The sequence below is a fragment of the Cydia amplana genome, chromosome 2 (assembly GCF_948474715.1).
Source record: "Cydia amplana chromosome 2, ilCydAmpl1.1, whole genome shotgun sequence".
NCBI lineage: Eukaryota > Metazoa > Arthropoda > Insecta > Lepidoptera > Tortricidae > Cydia > Cydia amplana.
In genome coordinates, this window is record NC_086070.1 from 556,197 (window position 1) to 583,879 (window position 27,683).

Sequence of the window (27,683 nt, forward strand, 5' to 3'; positions counted from 1 at the left end):
GTGGTGTCCTAGTATTCTTCGTCCAAAATAGCGGTGTCGCTGGAGCGCGGCTTACGACTCCTCGACGCTGTCGCCGTCGCCGATGAACTCGTCGCAGCGATCCTCCAGCTCCGTCTGCGAGTTAACATGAGATATAGTTTAAAAAACCATAATTGTGTTGTCTTCATTAGCAGCTCCTGTCCACTTTACCAAATATCTAGAGAAAAAGGAAAATTTTACACAACTTTGGGAACAAATAAAAATATTTAATAAAATAATTTGTTTTTTCCCAAAGTTATGTATAGATGGCAGCACCAGTCTCTCTCGCTATATATCGTAATCATAGATTAGTATATTATGTTATATCGTAATTCCGCAGGGATTTGTATATTGGAGGTGCAAGCGCATATTGGTTGCTCTTAGAGTTGGTCAAAGACGCCTAGTCTTAGTAAGATGGCATAATTATAGTCGAGAAATTGGGACGGGTTCCACCGTGGCGGGGTGGCCAAGGGGTTCAAGGTGTTAGCCCGGATTGCTAAAGACGCCGGTTCGTACCCGGCCTTCACCACTGGAGTGCTTCGTCACCTTTTCTTTAATATGTGACATTTATTTCAGTACCTATGTCGTAGTCAGATCGTATAATCCGCCGTATTACATTACGGCTAGCCGTTTTACAAAACAGGGGCGTTTTGAAATGCGGCGGTTCGACGATTAGCCGGATTGTCATTGCGATACGTTCTTTAATAAGGCGGCCTACGTTTAGCCGCATCGTATCTACTATTTAGATTGTAGAGTGACCAGTTCTTTCGGTCGCCTACGTAACCGGAGTTTGACAATGTTTGCAATTTAATTTATTTTTACCATGGTCCCACCGCACTACATGTGTTTCTTTTCTAAAACATTTCCTTCACAACTTAAATAGACGGAGCCCCGCAAGCGGGGCTCCTATTTCTGGGTGGTTTGCCCTTCGGGCATCTGAAGCTACCTAACGAACCTAACCTCCGTTTAGTTAAGTTGCGAAGGAAATGTTTTTTGAAAAGAAACAGTCCGACGAACTCCAGATTTGATGGACACCCCTGCGCTTTTCATAGTTTGTTGTTGTTATGTCAGGCAGCGCCACGAGTGTTAAAAATGGGAACTAAAAACTGTCAAAGCGGCGGCTAATGACTCGCTGTATTACATTACGGCTAGCCGTGTTGAAGAACGTATGGCGCCGAATACATTCCGGCGGATTTTCATTCAGCCGCATTCAATCCGGCTAATCGTCGAACCGCCGCATTTCAAAACGCCCCTGTTTTGTAAAACGGCTAGCCGTAATGTAATACGGCGGATTATACGATCCGACTGCGACACCTATATAAGGATAATTTTCTTTAAAAAATGCATAAAACTGTAACATGCTATATTAGTTGAAGCTTTCTCTCTATTTCCCTAATATTTCATACAGAAGGCGATTCTTCACCATGCCCCGAATGGACCTCTCGCGCGACAGAAAATTGACTGCAAACCTAGTGTTCGGTGCCGATGTATTGTGCCATGTATGTTTGTGCCTTACTTAATAATACCAAAGAGAATAGATTTTATAGAGAGTTACTGTCATGGTAAATTGGTCATGGTAATATTATTGTTATGTAAATATGAATTAATTTTAGATTATCTAAGTGCATGTTTAGTATTAGGCATACAATTTGCATGTCACTGTGTGACAAGGTAGCTTGGCTCACTTAACTATGAAATGTAACATCCTATGTATACCATATCTTTCGCAAATAAATAACTTATGAGTCTTATGACTTATTATGGCGCCACAGTAAATTTACCGCCATCTGTATAAAATCTATTCTCTTTGATAATACTCTGTGTCGTCGAAGGGTTAGGTTACGATAGGTTTCTAGGGTAGGGCTCCAAGGGCTAGGTTTAGGTACCTCGTCCAGCTCGAGGCACTTGCCCCACTCGGCGAGGGTGATGCGGTGGTCGCGGTCCGCGTCGCACAGCTCCAGGAAGGGCGCGATGCAGTGCTCCAGGGCCATCAGCGGAGCCCGGATCGGGAACAGCTCGTGTTTGGACACGAATCTGTGAAAAAAATCCAAATTTTGTGAAATTTAGAGACCCTTGAGGAGTTTAGGAGGAGTGGAGTGAACGGTAGTAAAAACAGCACGTGTACTGGTTAAATGCTTGTGGACATAATTCCAGATACTCGTAGTTAAAGAATCAAGAAGAGTTGGTCCATCTCCTAGTGAGGTTGGCTTTGGCCTCGCGATGCGTTAGGAGTGAGCGGAAAGTTCGCGACTCTCGGCGAGGTCGCTCATGACATGATGTTGAAAAGATTATGCCTTGATAAACTTACGCTATTAGATGCTTGGGTCATTATCATAATGGGCGTCAAGGTCACACCGTTTCCAGATAGCAGAGTCGGTCCACCCCCAAAGTTCGCAATGCTCGACCATGTCGCACGTATTGATCAGCTACAGTATATGGCATATTATTACCTAATTCTAGTTTAGGTATTACCTGTCATTGTCATGGGCTTCAAGGTCACACCACTTCCAGATAGCAGCATTAGTCTATCTCCTAGTAAGATTAGCTTCGGCCTCGCGTTCCATACGCTAGAAGAAGGTCGCACATTTTGAACAGCTATATTTACAGTGTAGGGCATTACTCGTTAGCTTGTTACCTGTCATTGTCATGGGCGTCTAAGTCACACCACTTCCAAATAGCAGCGTTAGTCCATCTCCTAGTGAGGTTGGCTTCGGCCTCGCGTTCCATACGTTGGAAGTGTGCGGAAAGTTCGCGACGTTCAGCCAGGTAGCACATGTTGAACAGCTATTTACAGTGTAGGGCATAACTTGTAAGCTTGTTACCTGTCATTGTCATGGGCTTCAAGGTCACACCACTTCCAGATAGCAGCATTAGTCCATCTCCTAGTAAGATTAGCTTCGGCCTCGCGTTCCATACGCTAGAAGTGTGCGGATAGTTCGTGATGTTCAGCCAGGTCGCACATTTTGAACAGCTATATTTACAGTGTAGGGCATTACTCGTTAGCTTATTACCTGTCATTGTCATGGGCGTCTAAGTCACACCACTTCCAGATAGCAGCGTTAGTCCATCTCCTAGTGAGGTTGGTCTCGGCCTCGCGCTCCATACGCTGGAAGTGTGCGGATAGTTCGTGATGTTCAGCCAGGTAGCACATGTTGAACAGCTATTTGCAGTGTTGGGCATAACTTGTTAGCTTGTTACCTGTCATTGTCATGGGCGTCTAAGTCACACCACTTCCAAATAGCAGCGTTAGTCCATCTCCTAGTGAGGTTGGCTTCGGCCTCGCGTTCCATACGCTGGAAGTGCGCGGAAAGTTCGCGACGCTCAGCGAGGTCGCGCATGATGTTGAAGAGCCAGTCGCGCATGCGACGGGGGAAGTCGGCCATCTCGCTTTCAGTGCATTCCTGTAACATACATGGCGTGTTTTGTAATAATAAATAGACACTGAGGCAACTAAATGTGTCAATAAACGTCCATAACTTTTTGTCGTCGTAAGTCTCGACTCTCGTCGGGTAAGAAGTCCTCATCAAAACGTGCGCTTGTTCAGGTGTTTTTGGGCACTTTATATAGTCACCCAGATACAAGTGATAGTGACTACATATAAGGAATTATGATGCAAAGTCCCGGTTACCTATTTTGAAACTTGTGTACGTTTGACTATTCGTAATAGAAAACCGTAGGTAAAATTTGTCACAAAAGGCCCTCTGAAATCTTTATCCTTGTATCTAAACATAGCAAAATATGACAATTCCTACTATTTTACTTGTACCTTAAAGCAGCAAAACTCAAGTTTAAGCGCTATTAGAGCCACACAAGGTCTTATACAGCTGAAAAAACTCACAGGCATCTCGCGGCACTCGCCATAGTACTCGATCTGCAGATGGTGGAACTCGGGGCCTTTGCAGGCCTCCGAGCCGTCGAGACAGAGGCAGCGCTGCTGGTACACCTCGCAGTCGGATGGCCAGGTCTCGTTGTGGTTGGTGCACACCTTCGGAAAACAACATAATATAGGTTGTATGAAGCAGGGATGTTGCGGATGCCGATTTTTCCACATCCGCGGATGCGGATGCGGATTTTTAAAGACTCACATCCGCGGATGCGGATGCGGATGTCAAGATAGGTACATAAAAAACGTCAAATATTACATTTTTGTAAATTTTAAGTATTTCAAAAAACTGGCCAAGTGCGAGTTGGACTCGCGTTCCAAGAGTTCCGTACATTAAGTCCCACTCACGCTTGACTGCTCATTTCTAATAGATTTTTTATAGATTTTGGTTAATGGCTAAATTACTTAGCAGTCTAGCACTTACGCCGATGCTAAGACGTTCCTGTACCGATCTGTTCCACATCCGCATCCGCATTAAATCCGCATCGATTTTATGCGGATGCGGATGTTGAAAATAATGCGGAAGTTCCGCGGTTGCGGATGCGGATGCGGATATTCGCAACATCCCTGGTATGAAGGAAAGACGACTGACTCTACAATAAGGGTTGATTTAGACGGCGCGCGAACTCGCATGCGATTTTAGTTACATTGCGGACTGTTGGTTACGTTTAATTCAACCGACCGATCAAAACCCGCAATGTAATGAAACTCGCATGCGAGTTCTCGCATCGTCTAAATGGGCCCTAAGAGAGGCGATGGGCTAAAGTCGATATAGGCAAAAATATGTTTTAATCTACATCCAATGTGACCTTACCTTGCGGCGCAGGTCTGTCTCGTCAGGGCACTCCTTGATGCAGTTGCATACAGCCTCGCCGTGTTCATCAATTTCGCAAACACGACCAGCGCTGCAGTGGACCTTTAGGCACGGGTCGGCACCTGCATACAATACAATCATTAAGCATCATCAATTGAAAACACATATACTTATAGGTTTTCTTGACGGTTGCTTACAAGAAAACAAAACCTTGGCAAAAAAGAACCGATTTCTCAACAGTAGGTATTCTAGGTAATCTAGGTATGCCATCATTTTCATGACCTACCTATGTTGTATGATCTTCATTAGCCGAGAGGAATCTACGGTACTAGTAGTAGTAATAGTGTGATTATGTTTTGAAGAGTTACCTCGATTTCTTGGATAAAGAATTGAGAAGGAAATTGTAAAAAGTGTGTAAAAAGACTCACCATCGGGGAATACATCGTTGATGTCGGCTCCAATCTCGTTTAGACGCTTACGCTGGGCTTCCTGCGAAAATGTATCATTATTTTAATACATTATGCATAACAAGCTTCTGCCCTACTTCTGACTTTGTTAATAATTAGGTAGAAGTCATAAAAATGTTGTAATAACCCCGTTGAAATCGTTTCTTAGTGGACCTCTAAAACAGTTGAAGATTATGTTAATTATGTGTTTAAAATTTCTTCACGTCTGTATATCTCTCAAACTATCTGAATATCGGAACTGACTTATTAGACTATACAATATGCCTACATCGCTTCAGCAATAATTTACTAGATAATAATTATTACAAATTACGGAAATAGGTACCTAATAAAGACTATGGCATTCATAATTATGCCAGCACATAATTTATTTACGAGAAACAGTATTGCGTGGCGTCATAAGTTCATAACAGTCAACAAACTCGGGAGACAGAGGCGTTACTGTTCATCTAAAAATAACTTAATAGTCACTCAAACATTGCTTAAGATCTTATATTATTTAAAAAACTCCAAAAAGCATTTGCGAAAATATTTTATAGCATATTAATAATATAATAATAAATAAATAATATAATAATAAATATTAGAGGACATTTTACACAAATTGACTAAGCCCCACGGTAAGCTCTAGGCTTGTGTTGTGGGTACTCAGCCAACGATATATATAATATACAAATACTTAAATACATAGAAAACAACCATGACTCAGGAACAAATATCTGTGCTCATCGCACAAATAAATGCCCTTACTGGGATTCGAACCCAGGACCGCGGCTTCACAGGCAGGGTCACTACCCACTAGGCCAGACCGGTCGTCATATTCGTATACTGTATACTAGAACAAATTGAATTATTTTCAGAAAATATTTTAATTTGTTGTTATTTCAAGTAGAAACACTACTACATATATAAATTATAAACTGAAATAAATGTCATATACTAAGAAAAAACCGGCCAAGTGCGAGTCGGACTCGCGCACGGAGGGTTCCGCACCATCAACAAAAAATAGAGCAAAACAAGCAAAAAAAACGGTCACCCATCCAAGTACTGACCCCGCCCGACGTTGCTTAACTTCGGTCAAAAATCACGTTTGTTGTATGGAAGCCCCACTTAAATCTTTATTTTATTCTGTTTTTAGTATTTGTTGTTATAGCGGCAACAGAAATACATCATCTGTGAAAATTTCAACTGTCTAGCTATCACGGTTCGTGAGATACAGCCTGGTGACAGACGGACGGACGGACGGACAGCGGAGTCTTAGTAATAGGGTCCCGTTTTTACCCTTTGGGTACGGAACCCTAAAAATGGCCCAAGCCTCCAGTGCCCCAGGCTGGAATCGAACCAGCGTCCTCTGCTATCGCGGCAGCTGCCTGTTCCAGCCTGGGGCACTCGAGGCTTGGGTCATTTTTTCTTAGTATATGACATTTATTTCAGTTCATAAGTATATTCGTATAGTTAAGGTGGAGGTGGGAGGGGCGTCCTCACCACGATGCTCCAATCCCCTGTAAGAATATTGTGGTCTCTGTCTACCGTACCTGGTACCGCCTCTCGTCTTCCCGCTCCATCATGCCCATCTCCAGATGGTCAGCCTCGGCGTCTTCCCTGTCCTCGGCGTCACCGCGGTGCGCCAACGCCCCTGTAAGTATTGTGGTCTCTGTCTACCGTACCTGGTACCGCCTCTCGTCTTCCCGCTCCATCATGCCCATCTCCAGATGGTCAGCCTCGGCGTCTTCCCTGTCCTCGGCATCACCGCGGTGCGCCAACGCCCCTGTAAGAATATTGTGGTCTCTGTCTACCGTACCTGGTACCGCCTCTCGTCCTCTCGCTCCATCATGCCTATCTGCAGATGGTCAGCCTCGGCGTCATCGCGGTGCGCCACCGCCTCTGTAAGACTATAGTGGTCTCTGTCTACCGTACCTGGTACCGCCTCTCGTCTTCCCGCTCCATCATGCCCATCTCCAGATGGTCAGCCTCGGCGTCTTCCCTGTCCTCGGCATCACCGCGGTGCGCCAACGCCCCTGTAAGACTATAGTGGTCTCTGTCTACCGTACCTGGTACCGCATCTCATCTTCCCGCTCCATCATGCCCATCTCCAGATGGTCAGCCTCGGCGTCTTCCCTGTCCTCGGCACCACCGCGGTGCGCCAACGCCCCTGTAAGACTATTGTGGTCTCTGTCTACCGTACCTGGTACCGCCTCTCGTCCTCTCGCTCCATCATGCCTATCTCCAGATGGTCAGCCTCGGCGTCTTCCCTGTCCTCGGCATCACCGCGGTGCGCCAACGCCCCTGTAAGTATTGTGGTCTCTGTCTACCGTACCTGGTACCGCCTCTCGTCTTCCCGCTCCATCATGCCCATCTCCAGATGGTCAGCCTCGGCGTCTTCCCTGTCCTCGGCACCACCGCAGTGCGCCAACGCCCCTGTAAGACTATTGTGGTCTCATTCTACCGTACCTGGTACCGCTTCTCGTCTTCCCGCTCCATCATGCCCATCTCCAGATGGTCAGCCTCGGCGTCTTCCCTGTCCTCGGCATCACCGCGGTGCGCCAACGCCCCTGGAAGTATTGTGGTCTCTGTCTACCGTACCTGGTACCGCCTCTCGTCCTCTCGCTCCATCATGCCCATCTCCAGATGGTCAGCCTCGGCGTCTTCCCTGTCCTCGGCATCACCGCGGTGCGCCAACGCCCCTGTAAGTATTGTGGTCTCTGTCTACCGTACCTGGTACCGCCTCTCGTCTTCCCGCTCCATCATGCCCATCTCCAGATGGTCAGCCTCGGCGTCTTCCCTGTCCTCGGCACCACCGCAGTGCGCCAACGCCCCTGTAAGACTATTGTGGTCTCATTCTACCGTACCTGGTACCGCTTCTCGTCTTCCCGCTCCATCATGCCCATCTCCAGATGGTCAGCCTCGGCGTCTTCCCTGTCCTCGGCATCACCGCGGTGCGCCAACGCCCCTGTAAGTATTGTGGTCTCTGTCTACCGTACCTGGTACCGCCTCTCGTCCTCTCGCTCCATCATGCCCATCTCCAGATGGTCAGCCTCGGCGTCTTCCCTGTCCTCGGCATCACCGCGGTGCGCCAACGCCCCTGTAAGTATTGTGGTCTCTGTCTACCGTACCTGGTACCGCCTCTCGTCCTCTCGCTCCATCATGCCCATCTCCAGATGGTCAGCCTCGGCGTCTTCCCTGTCCTCGGCGTCACCGCGGTGCGCCAACGCCCCTGTAAGACTATTGTGGTCTCTGTCTACCGTACCTGGTACCGCCTCTCGTCTTCCCGCTCCATCATGCCCATCTCCAGATGGTCAGCCTCGGCGTCTTCCCTGTCCTCGGCATCACCGCGGTGTTCCTCCAACGTTGGTGATACTGTGGTAGTGGTCGTTGTGCGGAGACGCTTGTGACGTCTGCGGTGTTTCTGTAGAAATGCATTTAAAATTAAAAAAAAAAATTACTTCGAGGCTTCTTTAGTGGATTTTAAAACACAATCGCCTGTAACAGGTGAGATAAAACCTCCATTTCAAAAATTACACCTAGGTACAGTTTTGAACACCTTGGTAAAGTAGCTTGCCTATCGGTGTCCTATTTTATCAGATATTTGAAATTATTAGAAAATGTGTAGTGCAAGCTATTTCAACGCATTTTCGATGCAGCAACTAAGGTTGGTATTCCTCCTGTCCAATTTCTTGGCCCAATGTGCATTGCGTCTCACTTTCTCACTAAGCAAAATGTGAAACGCAAATACACATTTGACAAAGAAATTGGACAGGTGGAGTTACCACCCTAAGATAGGCTCTCATTTTAAACTTGAGCTGGAGCGGAACGGAGATGCTGAACAGGAACGCGTCACGCGAGCTTATGAAGGCCCTTATGCACGTGCAGGGCTATAACCTCGAAAATCGATGTTGGCAAATTGCGGGCATTTTTCTCTGTCACTCTAATTACGCCTTCATTGGAGTAAAAGAGAAAGATCCCCGCAATTTGACCCCCCCTCAGAACAGCGACTATAATTGTCGACTATAGTTGTTTTATAATACAATAGTTGTCTCACCTGGGCGTCGACGGTGCAGATGGCTGCGACCAGCAAGGCCAGCAACAGCAGGTGCCCCTTCATGATTAACTGGAACAAACAGAAACTAACATTAGGTAGGTAGGTAAATATTTTTAATGTTTTCACGCAGTACCTAACTGTAAGTACCTATACTTACATAATTATATATCGTTAATTTCGTTCACTTGCGGAACTGTGCGTGGTATTGTTAGCTGTGATGTGCAAGAAAAAATGTGTGGTATTATTATGAGAAAACTTCCGTGAGACACGGACATATTAAACATAATTATGAAAATGCAACTCACGTATTTTAAATCCAAGATTGGTCGATAAGTTTGAAAATACTTAAAACAAAACAAAAATTATATGTTTCGCACGCAGATTGGTCTCCGTCGGTCCGCCCACGCATGCTCCCGTTGAAGCTACTCGTTATGAATCGAAACGTGTCCTTTCGGATTGTCTTAATTGGAGTGACCCCGTTTTAATCATGTTTAAATACTCGTGGCATGTTTATTAAAACAACGGTTGCATAAAATACTATAATAGAGCGTTAGGCCGTAATATAATATATTATGTTTCTTGAAGAACTTATGTCGTATCGGTCCGGAAATACCGCGGGCGACAGTTCATGTAAACTCAACAGTGGCAACACAGCACAGTAAATAGGTATTATTTAGGCAGTGTTTATTACATTTAGAGTCACCACAATCTTCTTTGCCCCGATTGATTATAATATTATATTAGCGTGGGACGTTGTAAAAGGCCCCAGAAATAGGGTATGATGCGTACACAGAATGGGTTCAGTAGGTAGCATGCATTACTTGTTATAGTTCCATGAACTGCGCTATTTTAGACTACAGTTTATTGTGTAAACGAGCGGCCACACTGCCGCTGGAATAAGTTATTATCATTTAGAAACTAGACTTCATTAAATTAAAAAGTATAACAACTTTCGTCTTTATATAGCGGCGTAATATACTCCTGTTTGAAACCATCGCTACTTAAGTATTTAAATACAGTCTATTTTTTCCACCCGTAGTCATACTTATTTTTACTATGAGTTCAAAAAAATGGCTCTTTCATACTTTTGAGTGACCAGATTAATGTTTTCTATGGGTGAGCCAAACATTGTTTCGCAATTTCGGGGTTGGTCCCATAGCAAAATATAAGTTGCACAGTAATGACCTAAGGGTTAAACAAACACCTCCTTTTACTAGCCATAAAAGATGTCACTGTGCGCCTTTGTAATGTCTTATTGTATTATCCCAGAGAACATGGTCATGCATAGAGTCTACAAAACCTTAACAGTTGTATTGCTTGTAGGTATACACTATACACTAGGTACACGTTTACTCCCATTCAAAATTCATTCGGTCATTCGCTCGAGCCCTCTACTCGTACAAAAGCAATGAAAGAAGGGTCCCTGATGTTTACTTTTAAACTCGCGAGATAAACGATCACTCAGCTTACATTTACCGAATCGCAAATGAACGAATGAATGTTTTATTGAACGAACCATTTAACGTAGTACTTAGTAGTACCGTAAAACGGGGTGAGTAGGTTTCGCGGGGAGAGGTGGGTTATGAATGGGGAGAGGTTTGAGAGGGGGGTGAGAAGGGATTTTAAGGCTACTGCTACAAAAATAATGTATTCTAATTTAAAATGGAGCTATAGTAATACGCATAATAAAAAAAATCTATCCAACAATCTTCCAAAATCACCTTTGTATGAAAACCCCTCTCACCCCAAATACGAGGCACTACGGGGTGAGGTGGGTTTTCCTCTTTATCGTCAAAGTTATGAAATGGAACTACCCAAAATAAAATACAAACTTACAAACGTCCGGAACACTTATTATATACACCATTCAGTTTTCATATGTAAAAATAAAATGTTATCGAGGTTTGAATTTCAGTTTTACCCTACGGCTATTTTACGGTAATAAGTAGCGAGCTAGGTATATAGTTACTCTTTTAGGTATTGTACAAAACACGAATTAAATGGCAAAGGTATGTTAACAATAAGGTAAACGTACCCTTCGACGGTTATTTTTCAGTACCTATAATGAAATAAATCATCACCAACACCTAAAGACATGATATAAATTTATAAATTTCCGCTACCTAAAAGTTGTCTGGAAGAGATCGCTTTTTAGCGATAAGACCGCCTGTTGTTTACCCTCTTCTTTTCTGTATTCTTTGTATTGTTTTCTGTAATGAGGTGTGCAATAAAGAGTATTTGTAATGTAAATCTTATTTCAAACAAGAGCATTCAGATTCAATTCGAGTTATCAAAATATTTCCTCCGTGTTGACTGCACGGCCTACTTTTACATTGTATTGCAGTATAGCGGTAATGCCAATAGCCACAAGGTAGCTTTTTGTCTGTAACGGCACATTTGGTACTGTAAACCGCAATATCCCTTCCATCGCTGTGAGAGCACGCGCTGGTTTACAGCTTAAGGGGCCCACTGATTAACAGTCCGCCGGACGATATCGGCCTGTCAGGACAAAAAGTTGACAGCTCCGAACAACTGACAGGCCGATACCGTCCGGCGGACTGGTACCTATTCAGTGGGCCCCTTTAGAGCCACAGCCACCCCACACTAGCGTCTCCTGAACGTCGGCATCTAGTCAACTCTACGGCTGTTGCTCGACGCAACGTTGGCGCAACTGCGCAGCGACGCCTTCTTCCATAGCGCTGACTAGACACCGACGTTCAAAAGACGCTAGTGTGGGGTGACCCTTACACCGGAGAACAAAGATTCAGGACAGGGTGTTACGCTTGTGCAAGTGTGACCGAATAGCGGTATATGTTTCATACAAATTAACCGGTATTCATTTCAGTATATCGGTTGTTTATGAATATTCTTGTGTTTAAATTTAGCTAATCTGATAACTCCTTGTCCTTCCCTAAATATCATTGTAGAATATCAGAGAAATATGCCGAATGCTATGTCTTATTTAGATTTTTAGTTTTATCGGTAACGGTCCCTGGATTAAATACAAGAATTAAGTATAACACAATCCGGTTAAGCTAACTTTGCACCAACTTGAACACAACAAAGCGATGTGCGAGCTTTCATTATAAACGTCATTTAATATGATGACATGGCCATATTTTGTCATTGCAAATGCCATGCAGAGTTAGCTTGGTCCGTATAAACGTAACCAAATGGACCCAAAACAATAGGGACAATTTTTTTCTAGTTAAAGATAGAAAGAGCTTGTGATTCTAATAAAGTAGGTAGAGATCGATAATATGAAATTCTGAATTATAAAACAAAAGTTAGGGGTACAAGTGGTACAACTTTAAATATAAATGCCCAACAATCCAATACTACAAAGTGCATATTAGGTCCTTACATATGAAATTGGCGTTTCATATGGCAGAAATGAAAACGATTTTTTTTTATGAAACTATTTTTTTATTTAGTCAAAGTATGTACCATGGCTATCTATGCACTTTTGCCATCTCGAAGGTAGTTCATTGATTCCTTTACTAAAAAAAGTGTGTGAGCGAGAATCAATAAAATCTTTGAAGGCCGTTTGGACAGCCTCGTGAGAATTGAATTTTTTTCCTTGCATGAAGTTGTCCAAATTCCGAAAAAAATGGTAATCAGTTGGAGCAAGGTCCGGGGAGTATGGTGGGTGTCGAAGACATTCCAGTCGCAGCTCCCTTAGTTTTGCGGCCGTCAAACGTGCCGTATGTGGTCGAGCATTGTCCTGAAGCAGCAGTGGGCTAGATCGATTGACCAGTCTGGGTTGTTTAATGGCTAGCTTTTCCATCATCGTTTGCAATTGTTGACAATACACATCAGCCGTGATTGTTTGCCCAGATCTTAAGAAACTGTAATGGATGACACCGGCACTAGTCCACCAGACACTTACCAGTACCTTTTTCTGAGTCAACTTTCGTTTCGGGCAGAATTTGGCTGGTTCACCTGGGTTCAGCCATTGTGAAGAACGTTTCCGGTTATCGTACAGGATCCATTTTTCATCACAAGTAACGATACGATTCAAAATGCCTTCATTATTGTGCCGGTTGAGAAGTGAAACGCAACACTCGACGCGTGTTTCTTTGTTTGCGTCGCTCAATTCATGCGGTACCCATTTTTCAAGTTTTTTCACTTTTCCAATTTGTTTCAAGTGAATCAAAATGGTTTTATCACTCACACCGAAGCCTGCCGCTAACTCTGACGTGGTTTGCGATGGATCTGCTTCCACAATTGCTTTTAATTCTTCGTTATCAACTTCTGTCTCCGGCCGTCCACGGGGCTTGTTCTGTAGGTCAAAATTTCCAGAACGGAAACGTTGGAACCAATAACGTACCGTATTTTCTTTTGCAGTAGCTTCCCCATACGCATTGTTAATCCTACGAGCCGTTTCTGCAGCACTAGTGCCGAGGTGAAACTCATATTCGTAAATATAGCGATATTTTAAGTTCTCCATATTGTGAACAGAACGATGTGAAAGAAAAACAAATGACGCGATAACAAATAAATTTCGTAATTCGAACACAGAAATACATGGTCTTAAATTTGAAATAAATTTGAATTTGGAATTCCTAGCCGAACGCCACATATTTTGAACCAAAGTTGCCAGTTCGCCAAACGCCAATTTCATATGTAAGGACCTAATATTTATAAATGTATTTGCGTACCATTGTATAAAGTGGTATAAAGAGCACTGTAGCCGGGCATCGCTTGAGTCAGCGAAACGAAAGCTGCAAGTAAGTGCTTACAGAAGCGGTTGGCTTATACTGCAGTAAATATGGTAATGTAATACAATATATTGGATACCCACTACGAGTACCTATTACTTAGGTATCAAAGTCGATGTGAACGAGCGACGAGTATTTACCTGGTATTTACTCATTACTTGATTACCTACCTTTGTTTTATTCTAAAGAAGCCCTTTAAAGTGATTTATCAGGCATTATTTAATGATGGTCGCTATTTGACATTTTCTTCAAGCCTCTTTTGGGTTGAGCTTTTTACTGTATTTTTATTACTTAAAAGTTTAAAACTTATGAACTCCATATACTTAGGGCATACTGATAATTCCTGGAACTGGCCACTTAGAAAACGAAAATTAAAAAAACAATTACAGGGTTTGAAAAAGGAACTCTCTGGCAGTATATTACTTTTTAATTTGTGAGACTGTCATTTGTTTTTTCATCGTGACGTTGGGTTGAAATTCGTGTGTCGTTGTTGCAATGAAGTTAAGTCGTGAAAATTTTCGAAGCATGATTTTTTACGATTTTCGATGTGGTTTAACTCAGCAAGAAAGTTGTCAAAGACTTCAATTAGCATTTGGCGATGAAGCCCCATCTCGTAGCTCTGTTTATTCGTGGTTTAGTGAGTTTAGACGAGGACGTGACCATCTCCATGACGATGAACGTGAGGGCCGGCCGGCGACAGCGGTTACCGATTGTAATATTGATACTGTACGACAACTAATTGAAACTGACAAAAAAATTACCTGTCAGCAAATTCGTACTACCTTAGGCATCGGAATGAGTCAGGGTCAAAAGATACTGCATTTGCACCTTAAGGTTCGGAAACTTTGTACGCGATGGATACCGCACGATTTGACGGAAGACCAGAAAGGACTGCGTGTAGAGTGGTGCCGTAAAATGATAAAAAAATTTGACGGCGGACAATCAACGGCTGTATATAATATCGTGACAGGTGACGAAACCTGGGTTTACTGTTTTGAACCAGAAAGGAAAAGTCAATCGGCGGAGTGGGTCTTTCCTTTTGAAGACTTGCCGACGAAAGTTAAAAAAAGTCGAAGCACTGGTAAGAAAATGGTTGCTTCTTTTTTCGGAAAATCAGGGCATTACACCACTATACCGCTTGAACACCAAAAGACAGTAACTGCAGATTGGTATGTAAACACGTGCTTGCCCAGAGTGTTTGACAAAGTTCGTGAAAAGCGTCCCCGTAGCAAAATAGTCCTCCACCACGACAACGCGTCGGCACATTCCGCCAAGGTAGCGAATGCGTATTTGAAGGCCTCAAATGTGGAATTAATGACTCATCCGCCATATAGCCCCGATCGCGCACCATGTGATTTTTTTTTTATTTCCAAAAATTAAAGATAAACTCAGAGGTTTACGATTTACAAGCCCGGAACTGGCAGTGAATGCTTTCCACGAAGCCATCGAAGAGGTCCCTAAGGAAGACTGGACCCACTGCTTTTCACAATGGTTCCAGCGAATGCAAAAGTGTGTAAATAGTGAGGGTATATACTTCGAAAAACAATAAATATGTCATAAGGATAATAAGTCGTTTCATTTATCAGAATCCAGAAACTTTCAGTATGACCCACGTACCACTGTCTTAGGGACCAATATCATTCGACGGGAGAGGTATAGTATAGATAGTATATTAGTATAATATATGTAAGTATTATATTTGACATACGTTTTAATAAACGTGTGTTATTATAATCTATGTTCTATTTCCAACATATTGTACCAAGTGATATGGTTTATGTATGAAGCTATGAAGCAAATGCCACGGTCAGGCCTCGGGGCCTCGGGGACTGACATCAACTGGGATGATATCATGCCCAATAACAATATAAGCAACAATCTTTATGAAGCCGTTGCAAAACAACCTAGAATTGGCGTCTTCTTTAGAGAAATGGACGCTATCCCTATTAATATTATATGCCTTTCTGTCTGTCTATCTCTATTGACACACCACTCAACCGATTTAGATGAAGTTTGGTATGATAGTCTGAGGCCAAACATATAATAGTTTTAATCAATCATCATCATTATTTCACGCAGAAAAAGTCTAGGGCAGAAGTCTCTAACTCTCGTTAGGATAGAAATCTTCACAACAGAGTCAACAGACCGGTAAGACTAAAGCCGCAGGCTGGTACCAGATTGCCATTTCGATTGGCGTTTTCTGTCAACGTTTGTCATCATGACTATTAGGCCCCCAGGATTACTCTAGTAATAAAGATCTTAAAAGTGTCTTTCGCAAAACACGCATAGGTACTCTTACTCTGTCAGAAATCGCCCGACTCATCATCTAAACGACTTTTGCATCAACATACTCGTAATGTCCCAGTGACCCACCCCGGTCGATATTTCAATTAAGACCTCAAGTCCAGAATCTTCAGAAAGCCCGTCCCTTGGCACCCACCGCCGAATAATTGCTGAATTGATCTCAACTGGCACTGCATCGCTATTTGTTTCCATTGACCCGATTATTTGACGTCAAACGTATGCCATCCGTCAATTTGGGATGTTGCAACGGTAAGTTAAATTATTGGTATTGCAGCGCCATTTTATTAGAATCAATTTGTTGTTGATTGCAGAAAAGAAGTGTAATGAAAAATCGTGCCCGCGAGTTTGACAACCGAATTATACCTAGCCCAGCCTGCGCCGAATGCTTATTTGCCACCAACATAGTATAAAAATGTTGGCAAGCGATACCTACTTAAGATACGTCAGTGCGATTTCGGAGTAAAAAGCACATCCCTTTGTTAAAATGAACAGATAAACCGCCACGCCACGTCTTGTTTGTTTGACAAGGGTAATAAATGTGCGTTTTGGGGATATTTCATATGCAGATTTCCCAGAGGACTCTAAGAAAGACATATGTTCGTAAAGAAAGTAAAGAAACCTACAGAGGACAATAGAGAATTTATGAAAACCACAAGGAGGTAATTCACATGAATGTGTTGAAAGACTTTCAATAAGTCAATACAAGTATACAAGTCTCAAAAAGTGAAACGTAAACGACCCTTGTGTTTGACAGCTTTATTTCAATAGGTGACAGCCCGCAACTGTATTGTAATTAAGATTATGATGGCTATTTCCACAGGGACATTTATTCTGCATTTACCTTATTAGAGGGGAACTAGCCAAGATAACGTTTATCTTAGCTTTTCGTTTCGTATACTGCAAGATTGTCATCTTGGCTAGACCCCTGGGAAGCAAACATAAATATAAACAATACCCAACACTAATCCTAGCAGGATATGCAAGACCGCGAGCTGAATGGTCGACTTTGTTTGGGCCTACTGGTATGATGAGATCATTTGATGACCGTTGCAGACCGTGTCACAGCTGCAAAGAGGATCATATCTCAACCCGTATGGCCAAGCAGCTAACATTTGACATGCTAGCCAAATACAGCCTAAAGAATGATCTAATTGCATACCTACCTATTATTGACATTGTTCATTGAAATTTCGTAAATCTTATAGCAACGTCATAATGAAAAAGTTTAGCAAGCATGTGGAAGCCCCCTTTTTATTCATCTTTACTTATTGAAGTTATTGAACAAAAAAAAACATAGTACAAAAGACTGACGTAGTAATATAGATAGAGCATTCTCTACCAATCAACCTACGTTCACTTTAGATAACGATTGATTATTCTCTCCGTAACAATTTATTTTTGTATATTTTTACGCAGGCTCTGTCTATTAATTAACTATCCTAGCTAAAAAATATTCTAATAATATTAATATATGTTACTAGAGTATGTTTCGTCTCACACGAGTTAAAAAACTTACGATACCGTCAATATTTTTAAACTTATATCTCTTTTGATAACCTCAGGAGCGAGGCGACCCCATTTACCAAGTACAACTCACATTTAACATATATAACTTATAATATTAGACTTTAAACCACATATGAATAAAGGTTAATATTCTGCATATAAACTAGCGCGTGCTATCGATAGACTTAATCAAATTTGAACCTTATCTATTGCTAATAAGATCTAAATGTGTGCATGCGCGTGGGCATGGTAACTATTGGTTACATTACGGGTACAGTTTACGACGAACATTAAACTAGGTTCCCGGAATGACTGCAGAACTTATTTCTGGAGCCACCTGAATGTGTCATGCGGGCTTAACTAGGAGGTTACTATAATATTGGTTGGTTGGTAGTTACTATTATAAGACTCTAGTCCTTTAGTCCTCCTCTTTAAGACTCGACTTAGTTTTTTCAGACTTATATTCGTAACTAAACCGAAGCTCGACTTTTTAACTTGCTAGAGACGAGAGTATTTTCTAGAGACTCGAGTCCTTTTCAGATAACTCTCAATTTATTTACAAAAAAAATGCAATATTATCATGAAAAATTACATTACATACAAATTATGTGGACTCAATAAAGGACTCGACTCAGGGCTTAAGAGTCAGAATTTTTTAAAGCGCTATAAGCCTCGTGATAATGTGTTGAGTTTTATAAAGATTTCCAATATTAAAGACCTACCAACACTAGAGGCTACATCGAAATTCTAAGACCATCTCTGTCGCTCTTGCGTTAGAGACGAAGATAGATTTGCGGTCAAACAACTCGATCTAATGCACCATGCTAGATGTTTACAAGAATGTTGGCAACATTGGCGCGAATATGTCCCACACATATTCGCGCCAATGTTGCCCATCTGTTTCCGATGTTGCCAGAATGTATAGTTGCTTTTGTGCTTGTTCCTCGTACATTGTTAACTTAAGATTACGCGTATTACCAGGTCTCGGGAGCACGTAGTTTAGTAGATTTAGAAGCCATAAGGGCCAGTTACATAGAAGTAGGAGCCCGTAATAGTAATAATTATATGTACTTGGTGGTCAATATTAACCAACAAGTATCTACCTAAATAAATTAATAGAATGACAAAGCGGCTGACGTCAAAAATATGTTACATTTTTCGCTAGGATAAAGGTGCAAAAGTTTGAGTCTTCGATTCTCGTTTTTCAAATCCCCCCCCCCCCCTTGCAAATATCGCTGCAAACATGTTTGAATTTAGCCCCCACTCAAATTAACATCAAAACACGATAAAAATACCCCGACATTCAACAACCACTCTAAGCCGCCAAAATTATCAATTTCACAATTTTGCTGATCCCTCCAAAATTGATTCGCTCAGCAGTCTTGTTTGCAAAACCGTTTATAAATTAAATAGGTCGACATTTTTTAACAGCGATAAGAGTATCACGTGGGAGAGACATATACTTTTTATGTAGTTGTAATGTGGTGTATTCGCGACGGAAACTGCTATCTGGTTGACCTCTCGGAGATAAAAATAATCGAAGCTTTTTGTGTCATATAGTCATATTATGAATGTAATTTAATGTGAGGTTCAATAAGGGAGTTAGCTTCAGTCAGTACCTAATACATATGTCTTCGGCTTTTCTTATCTCTGTTCGAATGAAGGGCTTGAATCATAATGCACTCCGGTCCTGAGCAGTTTGGGTAACTTGGTCCAACACCATCTCCAATACCTACACCAAACTCTTGCTCCACGGAACGTCGCCAAGTAAATTTAGGGCGACCATGTTTCTTTTTGCTGGGCATCTTCCAGGTCAGGGCCACTTTGGATAGGTTGTCAGGCTGTCAGGTATCCTGAGGATATGCCCAATCCAATGCTAAGCCTAAGTAAAAGCCTATTGCATATTGATATTCTATTTATATCGATATTGTAATCGTAATGGAAATTAATCTAAATTAAGATGGAAATGGAAGGATCTATAACGTAACATAAATAACCCTTACCAAACAAATATTACTTATCATGTTTTACTAATACGTACTGACTATATTAATTCCTTACCTATACTATTAAAATGAATACAAGACATATAAAAAGATAGATCGCCCAAATCACCAGACGATCAACAACACATGGCACGTCTCATAAGAACATCGGAAGACCATAATTCATGTCGCCAGACACGATAATGTTCCGAGCACACGCGACCAGACATATACTATTACATATAGTAGTATCCAACACGTCCTGGAAGAGTTATGGCTTGCTGTTTTACGGATTTATAGCGTTGGCTTTGAAACACCTGGATAGATTTATCTAGGATTCTAGGACATATTTTTCTTCTTATAAAATAAAAAGAGAGGTGACTACGCTACGCCACGGAGTGTCACCGATTTGCACGTTGGCTAGGCACCCAGGTCAGCCTAATTATCCCATACCATAACAGTGCATTGTGGCCAAAGTTACAGAATTCCTATGTGAACTTAAAAGTACATAAGAAGCAACTTGGCCTAAAATATAAACTAAGAAATACTTATTGCGAGTTAAATAAAAGCCTCGTATAAAAAGTAAATTTCCTATTACCAGATTATCGTGCCCGTAGGGCCAAGATCACTAAATTAAAAACATTTTTGGAGTCTCATTTAATTAAAGTCACTTGAATTTTATGGTACGATATGTCAATACTTCAGTCCTTTTCAGAGAGCTAGATTTTAGGAGAATAAGTTTCTAAAGTCATTTATTAGGCCACATTAGAAATTTTACAGCTACAAAGCTCTGAAAGACAGTAAAAAACATAATTGTGTTGATGGGCCGACCGAAGCTCGGGGCCTAAGCAAATAAGGCCAAATTGTGCCCTGTGCGATAGTTTACGTGCGCCCTATGTCAATACGGACGGTATTAGTATTATGTAGAATGTGTTTGTTCCTAATGTTTGGTCAGGATTTGTTTCCGCTGCCGCCAGTTAATAACGCGTGCTGCGGACCGTATTTAGACTGAGTCTCAATAAATCCCGGCGCTAAATTGGATTAAAAATTAAAATGATAACACATGTACCGTGTGTATAACCAACACAAAGATATAACATGGATACATGTGCTAAATATATATTAAATGGATATTTCTATTGTATAGTTGCTTTATACGTATCTTTCTAATTCTTTCCAATTTTTAGTGTATTTTCCCCATTCCTTTTTGTGTAATATATGTATGTTTATCCTATACATTTTGTATGTATTTATATCCTTTATCTTTCTGGTACCTTGTTGTACATTTTGCTGCATTTGTCACCCTCTTTTCACTTTCTCCTCTCATCTACTCAAAGGTTAACTGGAAGAGATCCCTCAAAGGGATAAGTTCGCCTTTGTACTTCTTACTAATTGTATGTTATTTTTAATATGTCTTTTTGTACAATAAAGAGTTTACTACTACTACTACTACTAAATATGGGTAAACATGGATCTTAGCCGTAGCTAAGCACATGTTATAATATTTGTTTAACCTTTTGAACACCAAACGGCGCATCCATTTGCCGTGCCACTGAGGCCACGGGGGTAAAATTTAGTTTTGTGAATAAATAATGCCAACCTAAAAGTGGGGTGTTTTTCAGTACATTTTCATCAAAAAAAAACCGGCCAAGTGCGAGTCGGACTCGCGCACGGAGGGTTCCGCACCATCAACAAAAAATAGAGCAAAACAAGCAAAAAAACGGTCACCCATCCAAGTACTGACCCCGCCCGACGTTGCTTAACTTCGGTCAAAAATCACATTTGTTGTATCCATGGTCCATCTCCCCTGTGACGAAACGGCTTTTTGCTTCGTTTGTGGACTTAGTCGCCTCGTACGACACCCTTATCCCATGTGAGGGTTGGCGCTATTCTAAAGCCGGCCACCACACGGCGTAACAGAAATACATCATCTGTGAAAATTTCAACTGTCTAGCTATCACGGTTCGTGAGATACAGCCTGGTGACAGACGGACGGACGGACGGACAGCGGAGTCTTAGTAATAGGGTCCCGTTTTTACCCTTTGGGTAATACGGAACCCTAAAAACGATCGACGGCAAATGCCGTCTTTGGCGTCGTTGTCACGATTTTGCGTTGACGTCAATTGCAGTCTGTGGCGTTCAAAAGGTTAAAGAGTCCGTACTTTACTAATAACTAACTCTAAGCAGCTAACTTTGAACCGACATTTGACAAAACAAACTGTATAACTGCAATTATAAACCTCATCGTCATACTTGTAGTACTAATTTGTAGGTTGCGACCGAAGTTTCGTTTTCGGTTTCGGCATAAAAAAAAACATATTTTGGCCGAAGGTTTGGTTTCAGCCAAAAAACTGCTAAACCTTTCGGTGTCCGACCAAAGTTTTGGTTTTGGCATAAAAACCCGGTTTCGGTCGGACAAGTTATTTGATGTTTATTTGGACATTTCCACACTTTGTCACTGACTGTAGAGTTAGCATGGTCTAACTCTAACAATCATACAACGAATGTTTATGTGCCCATTTATTTTAATTGCTCAAGGCGACCTAAATGCATATGTAGAGCATTCGCTACAATTTCATTCTTGGTTCATTGGTTTCATTACCATGGCCGATATTAATTGAAGCTAACAGATGGTCATTTGATGCACTTGTTTATTGTAGAGATTGCTGTTGCGTCAGAATCTGAATAAGTTCACTTTAACAATGAGTCAACGCTCAAGAATACCTAATATATCTAGTTTAAATTTCGCATAGTTGGAAATTTAGGTTACCGACCGACTTACCGTCTTTAGCGTAGTTAGTTAACGGCTTTTCAGTCTACCTAAGTATACTTATAGTTGGTAGATTAGGTAAGCTCGGCCTACCCCAAGTTTCCACAGATTTGGCAGTGACAATATAATATTATCTCATAGGAGACTTGAAACTTTTTGGCTTTGATTAGCAAAAAAGATTCCATTTCAAGTATTTAGAAATTTCGAGACCAGTAGATATTATTTTATTATGCATGTTATTTCTGGACTGTACGTAATTTACTTATCTACTATACTTAACTAATTTTATTTGAGTATGATTATCCCATACCTTTTTCATAAATTCTCCACTGCATAGCCAATTTTCAACGGTACCTTTATTTATTATTCTTCAAAGGTGTACTTAATATTTGAATATCAACCAAATTGGTGAAACTTTGAGGTGAATCGTCGTGGGACCAAGGTTGGTATAATTAATTTTATGTGTATCCAATTTCTCTCATATATATATGTAGGTAGGTTATTTGATAGGTATTGCTTTTGCAAAATTAATTAAAAATGACTAATTAAAATTTAGGACAATTAGCTTTTGTGCTAATCCATGTAAGGTTGTATCTGTAATGTAGGTATACATGTATAAGTATTATAAGAAGCTAAGACCGTTTGACTAATAACCTTAGATTAATAAATAGTTACAGTACAGTCACCACACGGGATTGTTATGCCATTTAGGGTTCTTGCTAAATTGGAAATTCTATAGTGTAAGTATGGACCAACCAATTAAGCTAGGACCCTAAATGGCGCAACAACCGCGGATGGCGTGATGGTACATATAATAAAGGTCAAAGCTTAACTGTCAAAACAGTCAAAAGTCAAATTCTTCTTACTGAACTCCGACTATAAGTGTATATACAGTCACCTCACCTCTCATCTGCAATATACATATGTTACACTTCGAAGGCCGCAAAAATATGTGACACGCTTCACACGCTCTTATGGTTCTACAAATAAGATCGTGGCAGATATTTTTACGCCCTTCGTTGTGTGACATATTATTGCAGGTGACTGTACTAATAAAACATTTAGGGCTCATTTAGACGGCGCCCGAACTCGTATAATATGATTTTAGTTACATTGCGGACCATTGAGGTTACATCAATTCTGCAGACCGATCAAATGACGCAATGTAATGAAACTCGCGTGCGAGTTCTCGCCCCGTCTAAACAATGGACGTCTCGCAGCTAAAATGTTTTATTGAGAGCAATATTAAATTCACAAAGTTGGAGTTTCTGTGAATTAAGTACTACAGTAAAATAATACTAGCTAAGCTGGGGACGGCGAATGTCTAAATCCCATTTGTAATTACACTTGGGCCTTGGAATATCTAATGTTACTTGCCCTGGCTTGCTAAATTAATCTAGAAAACGTTACTTAAAATTTCTTACTGTTTTCTAGATGACCTGATTGACCTGTCGCTCCCCGAGTTAAAAGCAGCATATGACGCTACTGATTTTACGAAAGAAATACGCCTTCACGCGTAAATAGTTGCAATGCGATAAAGAGCCCTTAGCTTTCAAGAATCGAATCTTGAGCGTAGCGAGCGATTATAGCGAGAAGTATTGAGTGTGAGATTAGTGAGGGATTTAAGTGCCTGAAATATAAATAATTTGCTATCGTGCAAATTACTTTTGGTCGAGCTGCTAAGTTAAATTTTAAATTAAAAACTAGTCCCTTGTTTAGAATAGTGATACCCTGACTTAAATAACAGCTTACGAGGTTTTATATCGCCAATGGCTGACGATCGCGAAAGATTATCCTGACTAAACCACTTTATCAAAATAACATTAAAGCGACGTAAGTTCAATAACATGTTGTATAATTATAGACCTTATTTAGTGGTAATAAGGTTTCTTTAAGCGTGTTCTCGAGACAGTTCGGTGAGAGTCGCTTTGGCAGACGCTAGCGGCATTCCAGGATTCCTATAAACCTTAGGAGGGTAAAAAAAGTGCAGGACTCGACCGCTGAGCGTGTACTCCGATCAACGAAGGTTCAACCGGACATGATTGTACGAAATTAGAGATTAACACATTACACATTATTATTTGATATCAATTCCTATTTTAAAATGTTAAGTGCCGTAAAACTATCCAACTATAGTCCAGTAACACAACTATTAGACCGCGAGCCACGAACAGGTTTCCATGACCAATCGCCTCCCAGGCGATAACTCCTATAATGGTTAACGGCTACGTATGATGAATCCTCGTGGACGTCAGCTGCCGCTCCGTTGGTGGGTTGAGGAATGGCAGCAACCGAAACACGTAAAAAAAAAAATATTTTCAGTCATCGCCTCCCGTTTGATACTTTGCCAGATGATAGTTTAGGTGCTATTGTTAATAAAAAAAATCGTCAGCCGGTTGTATCGCGGTGGAAACACCGTCAGCTGGTCACATGAACATGTAAAAAAAAATTTTTTTTTCAGTCATCGCCTCCCGCTTGATACTTTGTCAGATGATAGTTTAGGTGCTATTGTTAATAAAAAACATCGTCAGCCGGTTGTATCGCGGTGGAATCACCGTCAGCTGATCACATGAACATGTAAAAAAAAATTTTTTTTTCAGTCATCGCCTCCCGCTTGATACTTTGTCAGATGATAGTTTCGGTGCTATTGTTAATAAAAAAAATCGTCAGCCGGTTGTATCGCGGTGGAATCACCGTCAGCTGGTCACATGAACATGTAAAAAAAATTTTTTTTTTCAGTCATCGCCTCCCGCTTGATACTTTGTCAGATGATAGTTTAGGTGCTATTGTTAATAAAAATAATCGTCAGCCGGTTGTATCGCGGTGGAATCACCGTCAGCTGGTCACATGAACATGTAAAAAAAATGTTCATGTGACCAGCTGACGGTGATTCCACCGCGATACAACCGGCTGACGATCTCTTTTATTAACAATAGCACCTAAACTATCATCCGACAAAGTATCAAGCGGGAGGCGATGACTGAAAAAAATATTTTTTTTTTACATGTTCATGTGACCAGCTGACGGTGATTCCACCGCGATACAACCGGCTGACGATTCTTTTTATTAATAATAGCACCTAAACTATCATCTGACAAAGTATCAAGCGGGAGGCGATGACTGAAAAAATTTTTTTTTTTTACATGTTCATGTGACCAGCTGACGGTGATTCCACCGCGATACAACCGGCTGACGATTTGTTTTATTAACAATAGCACCTAAACTATCATCTGACAAAGTATCAAGCGGGAGGCGATGACTGAAAAAAAAATTTTTTTTTACATGTTCATGTGACCAGCTGACGGTGATTCCACCGCGATACAACCGGCTGACGATTCTTTTTATTAATAATAGCACCTAAACTATCATCTGGCAAAGTATCAAACGGGAGGCGATGACTGAAACCAATTATTTTAAATTTTAGATTGTATTTATTTATTTGTTTTATAAATTCATGTGACCAGCTGACGGTGATTCCACCGCGATACAACCGGCTGACGATTTTTTTTATTAACAATATCACTTAAACTATCATCTGACAAAGTATCAAGCGGGAGGCGATGACTGAAAAAATATTTTTTTTTTTACATGTTCATGTGACCAGCTGACGGTGATTCCACCGCGATACAACCGGCTGACGATTTGTTTTATTAACAATAGCACCTAAACTATCATCTGACAAAATATCAAGCGGGAGGCGATGACTGAAAAAAAAATTTTTTTTTACATGTTCATGTGACCAGCTGACGGTGATTCCACCGCGATACAACCGGCTGACGATTTGTTTTATTAACAATAGCACCTAAACTATCATCTGACAAAGTATCAAGCGGGAGGCGATGACTGAAAAAAAATTTTTTTTTTACATGTTCATGTGTACAGCTGACGGTGATTCCACCGCGATACAACCGGCTGACGATTGTTTTTATTAACAATAGCACCTAAACTTTCATCTGACTAAGTATCAAACGGGAGGCGATGACTGAAAAAAAATTTTTTTTTTACGTGTTTCGGTGGCTGCCATTCCTCAACCCACCAACGTAGCGGCAGCTGACGTCCACGAGGGTTCATCATATATGGCCGTTAACCAGTATACGAGTTTTCACCCGGGAGGCGATGACTGACGAAATTTGCGCCTGGCTCGTGGACCATATGGTCGACGCGTTCAATATGTAAGTAATTAAGTATGAAGTGCAGCGTACTTTTTGGATTTGCGTGATTTTTTTCCTTCCTTTTTTATGAATATTTATATAACTTTGCCATAGAAATACGACTTTCGAATAATTGTAGAAAACGTAAACTCCTGTTTTCTTACTTTCATCGTTAGCAGGGAATACTTACTCAAAAAAATGTTTTCATCAAACTCATACGTGTGGGGTATCTATGGATAGGTCTTCAAAAATGATGTTGAGGTTTCTAATATCATAGAATAGAATAGTTTGCGCGAGAGACACTTCCAAAGTGGTAAAATGTGTGTCCCCCACCCCCTGTAACTTCTAAAATAAGAGAATGATAAAACTAAAAAAAATATATGATGTACAATTGTACATTACCATGCAAACTTCCACCGAAAATTGGTTTGAACGAGATCTAGTAAGTAGTTTTTTTTTAATACGTCATAAATCCCCTAAATACGGAACCCTTCATGGGCGAGTCCGACTCGCACTTGGCTGGTTCAAAATCATATTAGTAAAATGAGGTGTTAGTTAAAGCAAGTGTTTTATTAGTTAGATCGCTAAATGTTATCTATTTACTTCATAATAAGCATATAATAAGGTTTCTACGTTGAATTAAAAATTACGTAGGTACGTAATTAAACATTTACTTTTTTACGTCTTATCTTGGGCGCATGCTTCCTGTATAGAGACATTATCAGGTCAAGGCATTAAACGGCCATATTTAAACAAATGTGCACTTATTTTAATGTTAATTATATTTTTTCCCACTCAAACTAGGTTCCAGGAGTCAAATTAAGTTCCAGTGCCAGTTACAGACTCGAGATAAAGCTTTTCAGTTTTTTTAAATCGAAACACTTTTAAAAACTCTCAATCACAACTAGTTTCTACATAATTCATCAACAATGAGGCATTGTTTTAAACATTGAAAAGTTACAACGACAAAGTAAAGACTCACCGTTATCGCGGCGTCCTCGTGCGGCGGCCGTGGAGCTCCGAGT

At 41.1% G+C, this 27,683-nt stretch overlaps 1 protein-coding gene across 1 annotated transcript; it reads right to left on the minus strand.

Moving 5' to 3' along the window:
• LOC134662075 (SPARC) lies at nucleotides 1–27,683 on the minus strand. Its single transcript, XM_063518351.1, has 9 exons — nucleotides 27,641–27,683; nucleotides 9,222–9,290; nucleotides 8,430–8,588; nucleotides 5,144–5,204; nucleotides 4,716–4,837; nucleotides 3,857–4,003; nucleotides 3,217–3,419; nucleotides 1,905–2,052; nucleotides 1–114 (listed from the first exon to the last, which is right to left on the minus strand). Exons 2-9 carry the CDS (start codon nucleotides 9,282–9,284, stop codon nucleotides 52–54), a joined length of 966 nt encoding a protein of 321 aa, XP_063374421.1. The 5' UTR covers nucleotides 9,285–9,290; nucleotides 27,641–27,683; the 3' UTR covers nucleotides 1–51.